This window comes from Bicyclus anynana, chromosome 6 (assembly GCF_947172395.1).
Source record: "Bicyclus anynana chromosome 6, ilBicAnyn1.1, whole genome shotgun sequence".
NCBI classification, from domain to species: Eukaryota; Metazoa; Arthropoda; class Insecta; order Lepidoptera; family Nymphalidae; genus Bicyclus; species Bicyclus anynana.
The window spans coordinates 2,735,286-2,753,313 of NC_069088.1; the positions used below are offsets into that span (position 1 = coordinate 2,735,286).

An 18,028-nucleotide genomic window follows, 5' to 3' on the forward strand; every position below is an offset into this window, starting at 1 on the left:
CAAGAATACTAAATAATTATTCTTACCTTTTCCTGTATTTCCATTGACAAGCATATAAGATTCCGTTCCTTTTTCTTGCCATATATTAAACACTTCATCCAAAGCGTCCACTCTAAACCAATCTCTATCATCACTTAGTTTTATATATAGGACCTTATTCTTTTTGGGTACAATGCACCATTCGGAATTTTCACATTTTGACTCGATGCACAAATCTCCAGATTTGTTGCATATTTTCAAGTCTTCAATATCCAATATGTCGCTTGGTTTTGGACAATCTGAGGCAAAAGTTTTGAATGCCTCCAGTATTGGTCTGTACCCCGTACATCTACATAGATTGCTTCCTAAAGCTCTTTCTATTTCTAACATTGTACGTGGCTTTGCTTTCAAATAACTAAAAATTTTGTAAGGATTATCTTTTGTTACATCTTACTTAATATATAGTTATTTCCTTTAAATTATATATTTAAATATATAATTTAAAGAAAGTAACTATTTACACGTAAACCGTACGAATTCCTTTATTTTAATTTTTACGAACAGTTACACGACTAGCTCCTATTATAAATCTATATCTATACTTATAATAAAACTGGTCAAATTCTATACATTTATTCGCAATTTGAGATTTTTACTTGTACCATTTGTAACAACAAACGTTAGCGTGGCATAAAGGACGCCAGCGCCATCTAAAGTCTACTACACTACAGTATACTTATAATATGAATTCTGCACATTTTGTACATTCTGTATATTGAAGATATTTTGAAAATTGTTGTAAGGGGGCATTATAAAATCGATACTGAAGCTAAAAATATATTTTTTCGATTTTTTGTCTGTCTGTGTGTCAGTCTGTCTGTCTGTCCGTGTTTTTTTGTTATTCGGGTATCACGCTGAAACAACTAAATAAATTCAAATGAAACTTGACACGGTTTAAAATCATAATAAGGAGAAGGTTATAGGATACTTTTTATTGCAAAAATAAAATGAAAAGAGGGTGAAATAGGGGTTGAAAGTTTGTATGAAAAGTCCTTCATTTTTGACTTACAGTTTTAACAATTTTTTCATAAATCATAAGAAAAATACAAAATATAATGTTATTCAAAAATTTTTAAAATTCATCCTATAAAGTGGTGAAATAGGGCTTGAAAGCTTACATCAATTTTCACGCGGATGAAGTCGCGGGCGTCCGCTAGTGAACGAATAAATATAATTTAGAAGCTTCTTTCTAATACTACTACGTTAATACTTTTGGTTATAAAGATAAAGGAAAGATAATTCAAAATGTGACTTAAACTTGTAATACTAACCTGTACATATTCATGACCATACCCGGAGAGCAGTAGCCACATTGCGAGCCAGCCTTAGCCGCTAGCGTGGTCTGCAGCGGATGATATCCTTCCAATCTGTTGCCCACTTTTTCTATACTTGTAATGTCCCAGTCTTGACATGAGGTTATCATGACCATACACTGTAAATGATATTTTTAAACTGTTTTCTACATTAAATCATATTGGAAATTTATTATAAAAGATAAGATAAATTTAAGGGATGTCAATATTTATATATCCAGACATTTAGTAGTTGGTGCCGCGCAACTCCAGGTGTCGCCGCAGGTAGTCCAGCAGAGTGGTGGTGGAGCGCACCTCACCACCAACTATTGTGCACCTTACCGAGTTCACGCCTTGAGGAGCATCGCCGTGGCATTTGACCGCGCTGACGATGCACGCGCCGCAGCCCGCCTCCAGACATTTGTACTTGGTGCCGCGCAGCTCCAGGTGTCGGCGCAGGTAGTCCAGCAGAGTGGTGGTGGAGCGCACCTCACCACCAACTATTGATCATACACATTAATTTAAAAACTAAAACTATAAAAGGATATGAAAAATATTTATGAATCTCTGGTATTGAAGTGAAAAGTATGTTGAGCTTAAGACAGAGAAAGAAAACGTTGATAGTGTTTTGTCTGTGGACATTAAATTTGTGTATTATATATTTTTTTTAATATTTTGCTTTCTTATCTCATATAAAACAATAAAATAAAAACAATAAATATTTACACTACTCGTAACTTTTTAACACGACACTAGCCGACGCCACGCGGTTTTAATACGGGGATAACATATAGCCAATAGCCTTTCTCGATGAACGGGTTATCTAATACTGAAACAATTTTTCAAATCGGACCAGTAGTTCTTGAGATTAGCGCTTTCAAGCAAACAAACTCTTCAGCTTTACGAGTATCATATTAGTATTAATAAATAAAAATATAAAAGAAATAGTAAAGACTTGTAGAGCCTACTGTGCCGTGGGAGACTATAATTCCGAAAGACCACAGTTTAAAAGTGAATAAATGTTATGCAAATTAACTAACTAAAAATGGATATGTAGTTAGTCTGTACGCCGTAGAAGTAGGTGCGAGAGGATTACTAGCAAAATATCTCTATAACTTGCTTAAAGACCTTGGCCTCTCTAGAAGTGCAGCTAGTTTTATATTAGAACGAGTATCCAAAGCTGCTCTAATAGGATCTTACCAAATTTGGATTGGTAGGTAGGGAAAACAACACGAGCAGAGAAGGGGAATATTGATCGATCGTCAAGGAATTCCTTAACCCTACATCCAGTAGTCACAAGTCCTGGACTTTGCATGGTGTTTTTCTCTCTACTACGCGATGGACCCGGCACCTGCACGGTGAATCCATGGAATGCTAAGATATTCGTCTCTCTATCGAAAGCAGCCTTGCAGCCGCGGATACAACTTATTCAACGATGTCTAATGACAACTATATGTTGTTTTAACTCGATGTCTTTGATTTATGTTTAATGTTTATTGGTTTATTGTAGCTACTTCTCTGTCTACGATTGTTTGTATATTGCGTAGACAGGTGCATTGGGTAGGAACAGATTCAGCAAATTAAAAGTGATGAAATTGTTACTGCATTTTGTTATTATCTTTCAATGTGTTCCGCTGTACAAATAAATAGCTATATTCGTAATAAGTATCCAAGAGCTGGCGCTTATTTGGCCCAAAGGTTAAGCCTTGCTATCCAGAGGGGTAATAGTGCTAGTGTATTTGCTTTGGCTCTGCATTTGATTACCTTGCCTCTGAGTGAACAATTAGATGGTGTGTATTTATTATAAATAATATTTTATTTATTATAAATTTAAATTTAATATACTGTGTAATTTTTAGTTTTAATTTATATATTTTACTAGCGGATGCCCGCGACTTCGTCCGCGTGAAACTCGATGTAAACTTTCAACTAAACCTACCCTACCCCTACCCTAGCCTTACCCCTACCCTACGTTGAAATTTTTCCTGAATTTTCTTTGCTATAAACCTCACGGAGCCCGAGACCTTTCCAACGAATACAAAACCGTGGAAATCGGTTCGTGCGTTCTGGAGTTATAGCGTCAGGAAGGAAAACCCGACTTATTTTTATATAGTAGATTCGTAATTGATTTTTTCCATCAATGCTAGTGTTTATTATTTACTACGTATAAATAATTTATTTGTTGTTAAGTGATCAAATTTATTTAAAATTTTAAAATTTCATTTTAATTTATTGTAAATAGTTATGCATACCTGAATGTTTAACACCATTAACTGAAAATGTAACTCTGTCCATGACAACGACTAATATCGTACTAATCTAATGTCTATAAGCGTATTAACTCATAAATATAATCCTATATTTTTTACTGATCTTTCTGATTTCATTACTTATTTACATTACACAGATTAAAGATTAATAGGCAGATAGAGCGCACGGAACTCGACGGTCTTAGCCATTACAAATACAAATATACTCGAGTCAGTAGAACATGAAGCGTCGCATCAGTAATTTTCAATGTTATTCGAAAAAAATGGCATGTTACTTAAATTTTTAAATATTTTAAAAGTTGTTTACAAGAAAGAAATAAGGTGGAGTATTTTATTGGTAATAATTATTGATTATGAAATTAATTTACGTAATTGTTGTAAGTGTTAAATTTGGAAATCAAGGAGACGCGTTACATTTGTTTTTTCTCATCATTCTCTCTGGACTCATTCTGGACATTCTTTATTCAGTGATTTATCATTAGTACCACTTCGTGTAACATATACTCAATTATATAGGTGTGTTCTGTAATTGTTGTTGAGTGTTTTAATTGCGTGTAAATTAAACATTAATAAATAATTACCTACATTAATGTATTACTTGATAGCTCAGTAATTAAAGGTATCAGTAAACCAAAATTTCCAAAAAATACTGAAAAGTTTGCAAATATTTGTATCTTTTTTATATTTTGATGATGTACTCTCGTCGTCATCAACCCATATTCGGCTCACTGCTGAGCTCGAGTCTCCTCTCAGAATGAGAGGGGTTAGGCCAATAGTCCACCACGCTGGCCCAATGCGGATTGGCAGACTTCACACACGCAGAGAATTAAGATAATTCTCTGGTATGCAGGTTTCCTCACGATGTATTCCTTCACCGATTGAGACACGTGATATTTAATTTCTTAAAATGCACACAACTGAAAAGTTGGAGGTGCATCCCCCGGACCGGATTCGAACCCACACCCTCCGGATTCGGAGGCAGAGGTCATATCCACTGGGCTATCACGGCTCCTAATTGCACTTTATTTCTTAGGTTCAATTCATGTTGAACTATTTTTCGTACGTACGACTTACGCACAGGTTTAATTGGAAAAATGTTTATGTTAGGTTTTAATAATTGGAAGAAATCGTCACCTAAAGATACAATGTTAATTATATAAACGCAAAGATATTAAAGGTGGAATGGTAAATATTATTTAATAAAAAATGTACAGGATTATAGGCATATAATTATTACACTTTCAAAAAATAAAATCATTATGGTTATTTTTAATTACAACTTTTTAACGGCAACTATAGGGTAAACTTAGTTTCATGAGATCAATCTTAATTCATAAAATTATCAATACATACGTACATAAATGAAATTGAAGTGTAGATATATCTGGGACTTCAAGGTAAATGTATTTTTTCAAAGTATTTATAATTATTTACACAATTCTTAGCAGACATTTAAACCACAATTAAGCTTTTTTAAAATGCCATAGTTTTTTAGAATTTAAGCTATCGTGAGTGTTATTTATATTAATTGATTATGAAACACAGCTTAAACTCAAGTAATATTAGGTCGGAGTATACCCGATTAGTTTCGAACCCATACGGGGCCCTTAGTCATGAGCTGGTTCTTGCATCGCGGCACGATCCAAACTGAAACATATATTAAACTATGTTTTATGTTATTTATATAACATAAAACATAGCGTCCTGGGTTCGATCCTTGGCTTGGCGGATTGAGGTTTTCTTAATTGGTCCAAGACTGGCTTGTGGGAGGCTTCGGTGGTAGTTGCCACCCAACCGACAAAGACATACCGCCAAGCGATTTAGCTTTCCGGAGAGATGTCATGTAGAAACCGGGTGGAAGGGGAAAAGGGGGTGGATTTTCATTCTACTCCTAACAAGTTAGCCCGCTTACATCTTAGACTGCATCATCACTTACCGTCAGATGAGATTGTAGTCAAGGGCTTACTTGCAAAGAAAAAAAAAATTCAAAAATATGTTTTAGCAATCGCCGGCAAATTTAAAAAATAACAAATAGGATGCATTTAACAGGATCGATTTCATTATATTCAAACAATTTGGCTAGTATCCTCATTTTTATTAAATTATACATAATACATAAGTCCATAATTTATACAATTAGTTGCGTGCTAAGTCAAGCGTACAGTTACGAGTTCCGTAGTCTTAATAGCTAATAATTATTAAAAAAAAATTACAAACGACTTCAAAACATTAACGTACCCATGAAAAGGGTGTCCCTTAAAAATAATAACATTATAATATTTTCTACCTATTGATCACTTTGGTCACTTTGGAGAGCCATGATAGCCCAGTTGATATGACCTCTGCCTCTGATTCCGGAGGGTGTGGGTTCGAACCCGGTCCGGGGCATGCACATCCAACTTTTTAGTTGTGTGCATTTTAAGAAATTAAATATCACGTGTCTCAAACGGTGAAGGAAAACATCGTGAGGAAACCTGCACGCCAGAAAATTTCTTCATTCTCTGCGTGTGTGAAGTCTGCCAATCCGCATTGGGCCAGCGTGGTAGACTATTGGCCTAAACCCTCTCATTCTGAGAGGAGACTCGAGCTCAGCAGTGAGCCGTATATGGGTTGATAACGATCGATCACTTTGAAGGAAGTGCCACAAGATAGTGACACGTGTTCACACGTTACATACATTAAAAAATATACACGTCGATTTGTTTATCTCCGTTTTCCCTTTGAAAATAACACTTACATTATCTTTTAATAGAATTAACATCATATCAACCGCATTTTTCGTACACCGGAGAGTTCATTGTAAAAGAAAATGACGTCATCACAATGGCAACTATTTAATACTGTTAGATTTTTAATTATTTAAATAATTATAAATACATAAGACAACATATAAAAACTCCTTCTTCCAGATAAATATTTTAATCTATACTGTTTATTAATGATTATGGTTTTATTCTGAGGTTTGGTTTGGTATTGTGGTCTATGTAAAAGATGCTGACATGTTATGTGGCGTTGAGTAAATTTAATTAATGTATTATCCATCTACCAAAGTAACGATTTGTTTAAGAATGAGTAATAAGTTATTTGAAATACAGTTTAATCATTTCAGCTTGTGTTATTTTATTCCTATTCTATTAATACGATATTAATATCCAAGAAGCTTCGCTTTGACTTACGAACAATTCTTCCATACCATACCCCTAATCTACCCCCATCCTACCCTACCCTACCCCTACCCTAAAATGATAATATGCTCTGCAAAGTCGTAGTACAGTACGTAAATAATATTTTAGGTAATTTTTTACACTTTGTTTACATTACTGGAGTTTTATAAAGGATCTCTAATATTTTTGAAAATATAACATAACAATAGTAACAATAGTTCGTATTTTAAGAAAATACAAAAATATTTTAATTACATAACAATTATCTGGAGTGGTTTGCACGATAAATTTACAAGACGGAGTCCTGGATTCGATCCCTGGCTGGGCCGTATGAGGTTTTCTTAATTGGTCCCCGTCTGGCTGAAGGCTTCGGCCGTGGATAGTTACCTCCCTACCGGCAAAGGCGCACGTACCGTCAAGCTATTTAGCGTTTCGGTTTATCGTGTAGAAACCGAAACGGATATTCGGCTTCCATCTTAGATTGTCTGGTTTAAGATCTATAATTTCTCAAAACAATTACATAAAATTCGCTTATATGAGAATTACAATTAATAACTAATCTAAGATAATTAATTTAGTGTACAGAATTCGATTTCAATAATACAAATAATCAAATAAATAACTGCTATTAATGCGGGTAGTTACAAAATTACATGCTTGTTACGTAGAATATACGACTAGTTTTAATAAAACATAGATTAGTGCTTACTGAATGCGACTAACATGTGTTACAATGTCATGTTAATCAATAAGTAATATTGTATTTTCATTGTGTAAATAAACATAGATTTAGCTTCTTTTTTCATATTCAGTATTATCAGCGTTTAAATAAATAAGAAATATCCCCTTTAAGTATTCTCTTGGCTTTGATTTTAAGGAGAATAATCAGAAACGTTTGTCTTGGCCTTCCTCTTCCTTTAAGAAAATCTCAAGTAAAGAGTGTGAATAGACATACATAGATGTTCTATGTGTGTCTATTCACACTCTTTATTTGAGATTTTCTTAATTGCCCCAGGGTTGGCTGGCGAGAGGCTTCGGCCTTGCTAGTTACCACCCGTTCTGGTACGATGTCGTGTAAAAACTGAAAGGGGTTTACATCCTCTTCCTAACAAGTTAGCCAGCTTACATCTTCGATTATATCATCACTTACTATCAGGTGAGATTGTAGTCAAGGGCTAACATGTAAAGATTAAAAAAAAAACAAAAAAAAATAGGTTTAGACTAGCTTATATTTTACAATGTGGACCGAAGACATCAAGTGGGTTGTAGGAAGCCGCTGGATGACTGGCGGCCTTGGTGCTTAGAAGTCTATGCAAGAGACCTTTGTCCAGCAGTGGACGTCCGTCTGCTGTTAATGATTAAGATGGTCATTTATTTGTACAAAATTATATGTATACAGAATTAAAAAACTTAATAACTAGGGTATTGAAACACATATAACTTTACTTAAAGGTAGCCAAACCATGCATAAAGCTTAGGTCGTACTAATAAATAAAAATTAAGTGTTTTAAAAAAATAATGTTATCGCCGCGTAGCAACGAATTGCGGTATGGACGGCTTCAGTGTGCTCGTGGCGTTCGAGGCGTCCACATCTCTTGTTGTGTAATTCTTTATGGGTTACTTGGGATAGGCGGGGAGAGTGACTTGAGTGGAAAAGGGGAGTGTTAGTCGACTGTCAAAGGATCATTTAACCCTACACACATCGTTCACAAGTACGTGACTCCACTCTCTCACAAGGTCAGTCTCTGCCACTTAGGGACTTATTTTGGTTACAGTTTCATTTGTTAATTAAGTTGTCCTGACAAGTGTTGTGAAACATAACCTTTGTTCGACATTAGTTTTCTTATATTTGTAATCACTTTTGAGTCCTATAATATTAATTTACATAAATTTACACAAATTAAAAACAGAGAAAGAGAAAAAAACAGCAGCAATAATCACTAGGAATAAGTTAAAAATTAAAAGGAAACTGTTAATTTCACAACTAAACTCTGAGGTTATTAATTTTAGTAAGTAACTTATAGTGATATACAATATAAATTCCTAAAAATAGCCAATATTTAACAAAAAGGCAAGAGGCATAAAAACCGCGTATAAAAATATACGCAAAACTATCCACCAACAATAAATTCTTTTTTCATCTCCCACTGTGAAAACCGCAGCGTATCACGCAGTCTGTTTAATAGGACAGAGAAATTGAATCTAGGCCATTCCTACACACCGGTTAAACTTCACGCGTGGGGCATTATACTATTACAAAGGTCTTATTCTGTATTTTTCATAAAAATATTACGATTCTTGTCTGCAAAATATACTTAACTATACTAATGTTACAAAACGGAAGTGTTTGTTTGTATGTTTTGCGCTTATCCCCGGAATCCCTAGTTAGATTGTGAAAATCCTACTAATATTAAAAACGCAGAAAGTTTATATGGATGTTTGATTGGATATTTGTTTGGATTTTTGTTACTCTTTAACGTCGCAACTAATGAACCGATTTGGCTGAAATTTGGAATGGAAATAAATTTTCCTCGGAATTAAAACTTTTCATCGTTTTTTTACGTGCTTACTATTATGGTGAGACTAACCATGTACTCTGGAGATATTATAGTGCACAAGTGTGTGCCCAAGCACAGGTGCACTGTCTCTTCCGTCACTCTCGAAATCCGATGGGATGGCAAACCGACACGACTGGTGAGATATCACGCAGGACTGACGGCTTTACGTGCTCTCCGGTGCACGGGGGTGTACTAACACCACGAACTTTCCAACTCCAGGCTGTTATTAAGATTTTTCTTGTAAGAAAAATCCCAATCATCATCATCTCTTTACCCTTATCCCACTTAAGTAGGGTCGGAAAAATATGTCATACTTCTCCATTCGTCTCTAATACTCGTCAACTCATCATCCACTCCTTTTAAACACATGTCCTCTTTCACACAATCAAACCATCTCTTCTTTGACCTTCCTCTCCTCTTATGTCCTTCCACTTGCACATTCAAAATTTCTCAGTAAGAAAAATTTCAATAACTTATTTTTTTATTGGCCTGACCCGGGATTTGAACCCTGGACCTCATTGTCCGTAGCTGAACCAGCTAACCACGGGACCAATGAGGCAGTTAATAAATAATAACCGCTTAAATGGCATGCAAGGTCTCATTGGCACCGGAGGTACTAATGCAGTTGCAGGCGTTTAGGAATTTGTTAATCAGCCGTTTAAATAACTACATTCTATAATCAATGCGTGGTAACATTGCAGCAGGATGTTGACTGCTCAATACAAATATATGGATGTAATAAATCAATTTCTACAGATTCTAATATTGCTTAAAATCTTATAAAAGCCTCATTAGTTTTATTTTAACGACTTCAAGGGCGTAGTGGTATGCGCTGGCTGGGTCGATTGAGATTTTCTTAATTGGTACACTTCTGACTGGTGGGAGGCTTCGGACGTGGCTAGTTGCCATCGTACCAGCAAAGGCGTGCTGCCAAGCGACTTATCATTCCGGTACTACGTCGTGTAGAGACCGTAAGGGTTGTTGATGTTCATCCTCCTCCTAACAAGTTAGTCCGCTTCCATCTTAGATTGCATCATCACTTACCATCAGGTGAGATCATCCCCTTGTAACTTAATTTTTAACTCTACTTTACTTATCATAATTAACATAAGCTGACGTTTCTAAAGTACGTGTGACTAAGCCTAATTGAAATTAATTATTTTTAAGTTTGGATTTGTATTAGAACATGATTTAAATTAAAAACCATTTTTATTAACAAAAAAAATATTAGTTTTTTTATTTATTTTATTTATTATTCTAGAATAAACATATTTAAATTAAGCCTAACCATGATGCAACACAAACCACATACATAATATGTTATTTGTAAATTTTGTCTTGTTAAATGAAAATGATTACATAAAATATCTATACATATTATAAAACGAAGTCTGCCGTCGCGTTCGACTGCCTGTCTGTTGTACAAAACAGATTTTCAAGCAGTTTTCCAAAAGATAGACAAGAAAGTTTTCTAAAAAAATCTGTAAATTAACTAAAACATAACGATAATTATTGGAAACATCGAAAAAAGTCAAGCCATCTTGATAACCCTTCATCAAAACTCTTTGAGATATAATATATTGGAATATTTCTTCGTGATCATCAATGGCATATATCGACATTTTAAAGGTAACCTAAGTACTAAATATAACTTAAAATATCGCATCGCAGATTAAGTCGCGAGGGTGCGCTAGTATTATATACAAGTAAGTACGTATCGCGCGCGGTAGTACCACCTATATGCTCAGACCAATTATTGTATAGGACCTGCCTCGCTAGACGTTACTTTTCTGTCAAAGTATAAGATCAACGATCTAATGCGATTATAAAAGCTGTCTCTATAGAATCGATGTTAAATAGTTGTAATCGTGTTCGTCGATTTAAGAGCTCCGTAAAAATACCTTTTTCTGTAATTGAACTGTGTAAAAAACGGGCAAAAACTTCTGGTTTAGTATAAGATGTATACAAAATCTAAGCTCGTTTTCCTCAGAAAATGACAGACAATTTTGTTCGTGAATATGAATGCGATACAGGTCCTTCTATAATTGGTCTGAGCCTATATGGTACAGAATAGTTCCCCAGTTCGAGCCACGCCGCGTTTCAAACGAACCCGCAGCGGGCAAACAACCTCAATTCAAACACTAATTTGTTTCAAAACTACCGTACAACGAAAACAATTTGGATCACGTTAGTGTACCTGTGTTGTGTATAACGGTTCGCTCTGATTTGGTTTGAGCGAGAGTTTGGTTTGAAATGTATTTAAATTTAAAGTGGCTCGCGCTGAATGCCTTCAATACTTACTACTAGTTGTTAGATATTTGTACTGGACTTTCTGTACCTTAAAGCCGATTTTCAACAGACTTCAAAAAAAATTTTTTAATTCGACGCGTATGTTTTTTATTTGTTACGTCATAACTTTGTCATTTGTTAACCAATTTTGAAAAATCTTTTTTTTTGTTTGAACGAGTATATTTTCAGATTGGTCCCATTTCATTTTTATGAAAATCGGTTGAGTAATTTGGTGTTAAAATCAAAATAACTGAAATACGTCTTTGAAGTTGGTTCCATTTATATGTAAAAAGATTATAAATTCATTTTTAATTAAATTTCGTATCGCCTTTTAAATATAAAGCTTCACGTGGCCCTTAATTGAAGGATAGCAAAGATATTACTTATCCCCATATTGGACAATATTTAGGGGGCAAAGATGTGGCTAAAATCGAGGAAGGTATTCTTATATAGTTTAGGTACATACAGAGGATGAATGAAAGAAGACTAACAAAATATATTTGTAAGGCAAGAGTGAGAGTGATTGGAAATGTTCGAAAAGGAAGGTCAAGAGTCAAGACGAATGTTCCTGGATTAAATCTAGGATATTATCATTAAAAGCTAGGTCAAGTATCCCAAGCCGACGTACTTGTAAAAGGATTGATGAAAGTGGAAGAAGCAAGGGAAATATCCAAGGATCGTAACAAGTGGAAGAACATTTTCTCTGTCTACCTCTACGGCAATAAGGTTTTGTTATATGTATGAAGGCCTCCATGGCGCAGCAGTATGTGCGGTTGATTTACAAGACGGAGGTCTGGATTCGATCCCCGGCTGGCTCCACTGAGGTTTTCTTAATTGGTCCAGGTCTGGCTGGTGGGAGGCTCCAGCCGTGGTTAGTTTGCCCTACCAGAAAAAGACGTAGCAAGCGATTAAGCGCTCCGGAACGTTGTCGTGTAGAAACCGAAAAAGGTGTGGATTTTCATACTCCTCTTAAAATTTTATCCCGCTTCCATCTTAGATTGCATCATCATTTACTATCAGGTGAGATTGTAGTCAAGGGCTTAAGTAGTAGGTATATTTGTTAACGGACGCATCTATCTTTGATGCTAGATGGTTTCGAAGGAAAACACCCCACCACCATATTTCTATATCGCCGTATGCTCAAAGTGTGGTAATTTGGTAAACAAATATTTTGTTGTCAGACCCAAGGACTTTTACGCTACGCTTACGATTACGCTTACGATTACTCTTACGCTTACGCTCACGCTTTACGCTAAGTTATCTAATATATTTTCAACAATCGTAATAGTCCTTAAATTGATTTGAAGATTACCTAGCTAATATGAATTTCAATAAAAATTCTGAGCATTATTCTAACAATGTCGCCCTTTATTCCGATTCAAGTTACGGTACCCCAAAGGTGAAAGTAATATAAAATTCCCAGTAATTTATTTTCGCTTTTGAACTTTGTAGGCGATGAACATTCAAACCAAATAAAAATTTACTTTCCTCCCGCGATTCGTTACCAAACGAGGTTTGGTAATAAACATAATTTGCTAAAGAAATTCCTTTGTTTTGTTTTCCACTTTGATATAAAATCATAACTTGCCTCTATGACGGGATTTTTCACTTTCAAGCAATTCGAATTTAATAAAATTTTCATTTTGCAGCATAAATTTCCTTAACTGTGTTTTATCATTTTTTTATATTACTGAATCATTTAAAATTAAAATGACTTCAAACATTTAATTTGTATTTTTATATTTCCCTGAAACGTTTTATTTTTTATGAAGTAGACACTTCTGGGAAAACGTTTGTAGCGATGATAAAAATAATATTTACTATGTATTCATATTTGAGAAATATCTTCAACACAATCAAGAGTCAGTAATCACAACATATAAATAAAAATATTATGAATTATTATTTTAGTACAGGAGCCTGTGAACCCCAGAACTTCGTAATTTTTTAAAAGCTGAAAGTTTGACAGCTAATGAGTAAGTACGGTAGCCAATTATGGAGTTTGGACCATGGTGGCTTTGGGAGGTAGCAGGTTTAAAGGTTCCAGACCCTCAACTGTCTACATATAAAGTATATTTTTATAGGTGGGCTACATAATTATGTAATGTGCGCAACCACTCCAGCTGAAATTAAAAAATCACTTTGACTTACATTACAGCTCTATAAGAATATCGTTGATATAAACTTTCTAGAACCACCCTTTAGGGAGCGCCTCGTCATATCACATGAGACTAATTAAGATTGTTTAATTTTACGATTAATATTGTTTAATTTGCCCACTGTATTTAAGATATTGTCCACTTTGTATGGGTGAACTACATATACGTAATTCGCGCGACCACTCCAGCTGAAATAAACAAATTACCTTGACTTACATTACAGCTCTATAAGAATATCGTTGACATAAATTTTCTAGAACTACCTTTTAGGGGGTGCCTAATCATATCACATGAGACTAATTAAGATTATTTTATTTGCCCAACTTTACGATTAAGATTGTTTAATTTTCCCAATTTGCTAACTGTATTTAAGATATTGTTTTTTATACATTTTGTATGTGTAGACTACATATTAGGTCTGTAATACGCGCGACCACTCCAGCTGAAATAAACAAATTACTTTGACTTACAGCCCTATAAGAATATCGTTGACATAAATTTTCTAGAATCACCTTTTAGGGAGTGCCTAACCATATCACATGAGACTAATTGAGATTATTTAATTTGCCAACTTTATGATTAAGATTGTTTAATTTGCCCAATTTGCTAACCGTATTTAAGATATTGTCCATTTTGTATGGGTGGACTACATATTACGTAATCCGCGCGACCACTCCAGCTGAAAGAAACAAATTACTTTGACTTACATTACATCTCTGTAAGAATATCGTTGTCATAAACTTCTAGAACCACCCTTTAAGGAGCGCCTAAGCATATCACATGAGACTAATTAAAATTGTTTAATTTGCCCAACTTTACGTACAAAGCTTTTGTTTTATCTCTCCAACACGTCGACTAGTTCATTATGTTAATTGATCCTCCGGAGGTTTATTCGCTCTTGTGTTTCAGTTTCTTTGTCCCAAAGTTACGAGTGGATCTCAATGATTGAGGTCATTTGGGTTTAAACTAAGTTTATATTCATAACTTTCGCTTTGTGGTTCTAGTTTTCATTTCTGAAAATATAATCTAAGCATCAAAATTTTAGGGTTTCGCGTATAAAAAGAAACCTTCATACTCATGTGTCCGTCTGTATTTTCATCAAGGTGTTATTTTTTTCGAATCTCCTAGACCGATTAAGTAGAAATTTGGTACCTAAACATTCTTGTGACCTTGACTTGATCTGTATGTTGGTTGTAATTCGTTCATCTCCGTTACGCTGCTGCAAATATTAGGAATCTTTTGTTTTATAACTTTTGTATTTTAGTTAGGTTCTACGACAAAAAATTATAGAAACAAAATTGTAGAATTCATTTCCTAAAAATGTCTTTTTTTCTCGAGTTGTATGTATATTTTAAGGCACTAGAACAAAGAACCGATTTCCACTCCCTTTTTCAACATGACGGCTGATGCTTAGGAGTTAGGATACTTATCTTCTCGAACCAAGGCGCGTTTGGAACCCTCGTAACTTTAATTTTAAGTTTTCATCTATTATTACCACCAGTAGATTAAATTAAATTTTGACATATACCTGACCTTTCAAAAGTGCTTGTAAACTAAGCCTAACTGAAATAAAAGAATTTTGAATTATTTTTTTTTTTGATCTCGAAAACTTGGATGTTTGGTAGTCCATGCAAGAGGCCGATGTCAAGCAATGGACGTCCATCAGTTGTTCTTGATGATGATGATGCTGCGGCACCCTTGCATGAAATGAAACATCAATACGACCAATAAAAAGAAACATTTATATGGACTAACTTAGCAACACACTATAATGTACGCAAGTGATGGCATAATAGCAATATTCTATTGTACACAGGAAGAATATGACACGTACAAAGCGATGGATGTGCGACGTACCGTACGCAGCGCGTCATAATGTGCGTATCAGCTAAGTGACTTTTCATGTTGAAACCGCTCGACGCCTAAACGCCGGTGATGTAATCAATTTCTTTCGCGCATCTGCTCCGCGCCCTTATTGAATCCTCTTACAATATCATATTAGGGAATTTTATTTCCACATAACATATTGTTATGATGTATAAGTGTTATATTAAATGCGTATAATGTTTTTGTGGTATTGGAATGGAAAAACGGCTCAAAAGCGCAAAATCACAAATACTTAACGAAAACGTACAAAGATGAAGTTTGGAAGGATTGTAGTTGGTAATTAATTGTTAGTAAGTCTGCTAAGAACTGATTTTGCGTCAGATTTTCTATTTTTAATGCTATAGAAAACAGTCATGAAAATCTGAAAAATTTTCGTAACTTTCTCAGGGTGTGTGAAGTGTGCCTTGTTTGTTAAAAATTCAAAAAATCAAAAATTAATTTATTTCAATTAGTCTTAGTACTTTTAAAAAGCCAACTTATTTCATAATTTAAATTAATCCTAATGGTAGTAATAATAGTCAGAAACTTAAAATTAAAGTTACGAGGGTGCGCCTTGGTCCGAGAAGAGCCCACAACAAACTCTTTTAACGCCTGATAACGCCGAGCAAAAGTATTTTTTCCGAGCAATTGAGACGAAAAGTATATTTTTATTTCAAATTATCATTATTACCGAATTCGCGCTCGGATATTAAAATTGGGATGGAAAAGTAAACCGTTATTTTTTGTTTGAAACGTTCGTCGACTTTGAGATTTTCAATGAAAATAAATTTTGGGAGATTTTATTACTTCAGTTTTACATGATAAATATAGGAATGAAGAGAGGAAATATTTTTTTTTTTGGGAAATTTCGGTTACATCCAATCATCACAATGGAAAGTTTGTTTTTGTGTTGCCAATATAAATTTTATGCGCATTCTAAAATAGGCAATTTATTAACGGTTCGTATTGATTTGATGATTATTACGTCACTTTGCCAATTCTCTTATAGTAGATATTTACTTTAGGAGAATTGGTTTCACTTCGAAAGAAAAATTATAACATTGGAGGGTATTCCGGTTTTTTAATTTTTTATTATAGTATTAATTGATTTTTTCCTTCTTTCTTTTTTTGTAAAGGTGCTAACTGTTAATAAATAAAAAAAAAAGTATGAAAATAGATAATAACGTATTCTCAGACCAACCAAGTATAAAAGTAAAACTTCATCAAAATCAGTCGAGCATACGAGTAAGATTGTGGCAACTAACGAGACGAGAGACGAGACTTTTACTTAACAGAAGAAGATTTTTTTTAATTCTTTACAAGTTAACCCTTGACTACAATCTCACCTGATGGTAAGTGATGATGCAATCTAAGACGGAAGTGGGCTAACTTGTTAGGAGGAGGATGAAAATCCACACCTCTTACGGTTTCTACACAACATCATACCGGAACGCTAAATCGCTTGGTGGTACGTCTTTGTCGGTAGGGTGGTAACTAGCCACGGCCGAAGCCTCCCACCAGCCAAGATTACCTTAACAATGTTGCATAATAGGTACGTATATTGCAGGTTGAATATACTATGATATAGTATTAATAACGTACTGCCCGGTATATCACACTCTAAGGAATTGTGCTCGGACGGACTTTCAGGTTATTACACCACGATTCAAAATAAATATGAACACTGTACACTTATGATACAAATTGCTGTTGATTTATTATAATACTGAAGCACAATTTAGAAATCAATAAACTCTAACTGAGGCCACGAACATTCTATCAATCTCTTTGTGTTGTGTTGTGTTGTGTACCAGCTAAATTCTTCTTTCTGTATAAATATAAATGTATAAATACACCCAGACACTAGAAAACATCCATGCTCATCACACAAATATTGTTCAGTTGTGGAAATCGAATCCAAGACTGTAAAAGCAGAAGCACACCACGCCACGCGGTCATGTATAAATAACTAGAAGTAGCGGAGTTGTTTTGCACCAAGGTCCCATTTATTATTGTATCAAAATGCATATAAATATTCATGAAATAGTAACAGATAGACAGACAAAAATACAGACAGACTGTATGGATATATAAATAACAACCCAACATTAAAAATTAAGAAAATTGGGGATGCTAAATTATTAAATTAATCTATTGCTACCTGCCCTACAAATAAATAAATCATGATGGTGTAATCCTCATACTAAAAATAATATTATGATAGAGCACGAATGGCCGTGACCGCTTTTAATGGCCTGCAGTGTACATTTACAGTAGCCTAAAATGAATGTCGCCTCTGGGGCCATAAATCCTGTTATATTAAAACTCGTCTGACACTGGCTAAAGATATGAGGTCTAAATAATGAAGATATAGGTGATCTTCACTTTACC

The 18,028-nt window shown here is 34.5% G+C and overlaps 1 protein-coding gene across 1 annotated transcript in view; it reads right to left on the reverse strand.

Moving 5' to 3' along the window:
• The window catches only part of LOC112054963 (uncharacterized), a 70,605-nt gene that overhangs the window by 27,463 nt on the left and 25,114 nt on the right, over positions 1 to 18,028 (reverse strand). The window contains exons 2-4 of the mRNA XM_052882027.1: positions 1,674 to 1,831; positions 1,311 to 1,471; positions 27 to 394 (exon numbers count right to left, since the gene is read on the reverse strand). Coding sequence (XP_052737987.1) covers positions 27 to 394; positions 1,311 to 1,468 — 526 coding nt within the window. The 5' untranslated portion in view covers positions 1,469 to 1,471; positions 1,674 to 1,831. The remainder of the gene's footprint in view (positions 1 to 26; positions 395 to 1,310; positions 1,472 to 1,673; positions 1,832 to 18,028) is intronic.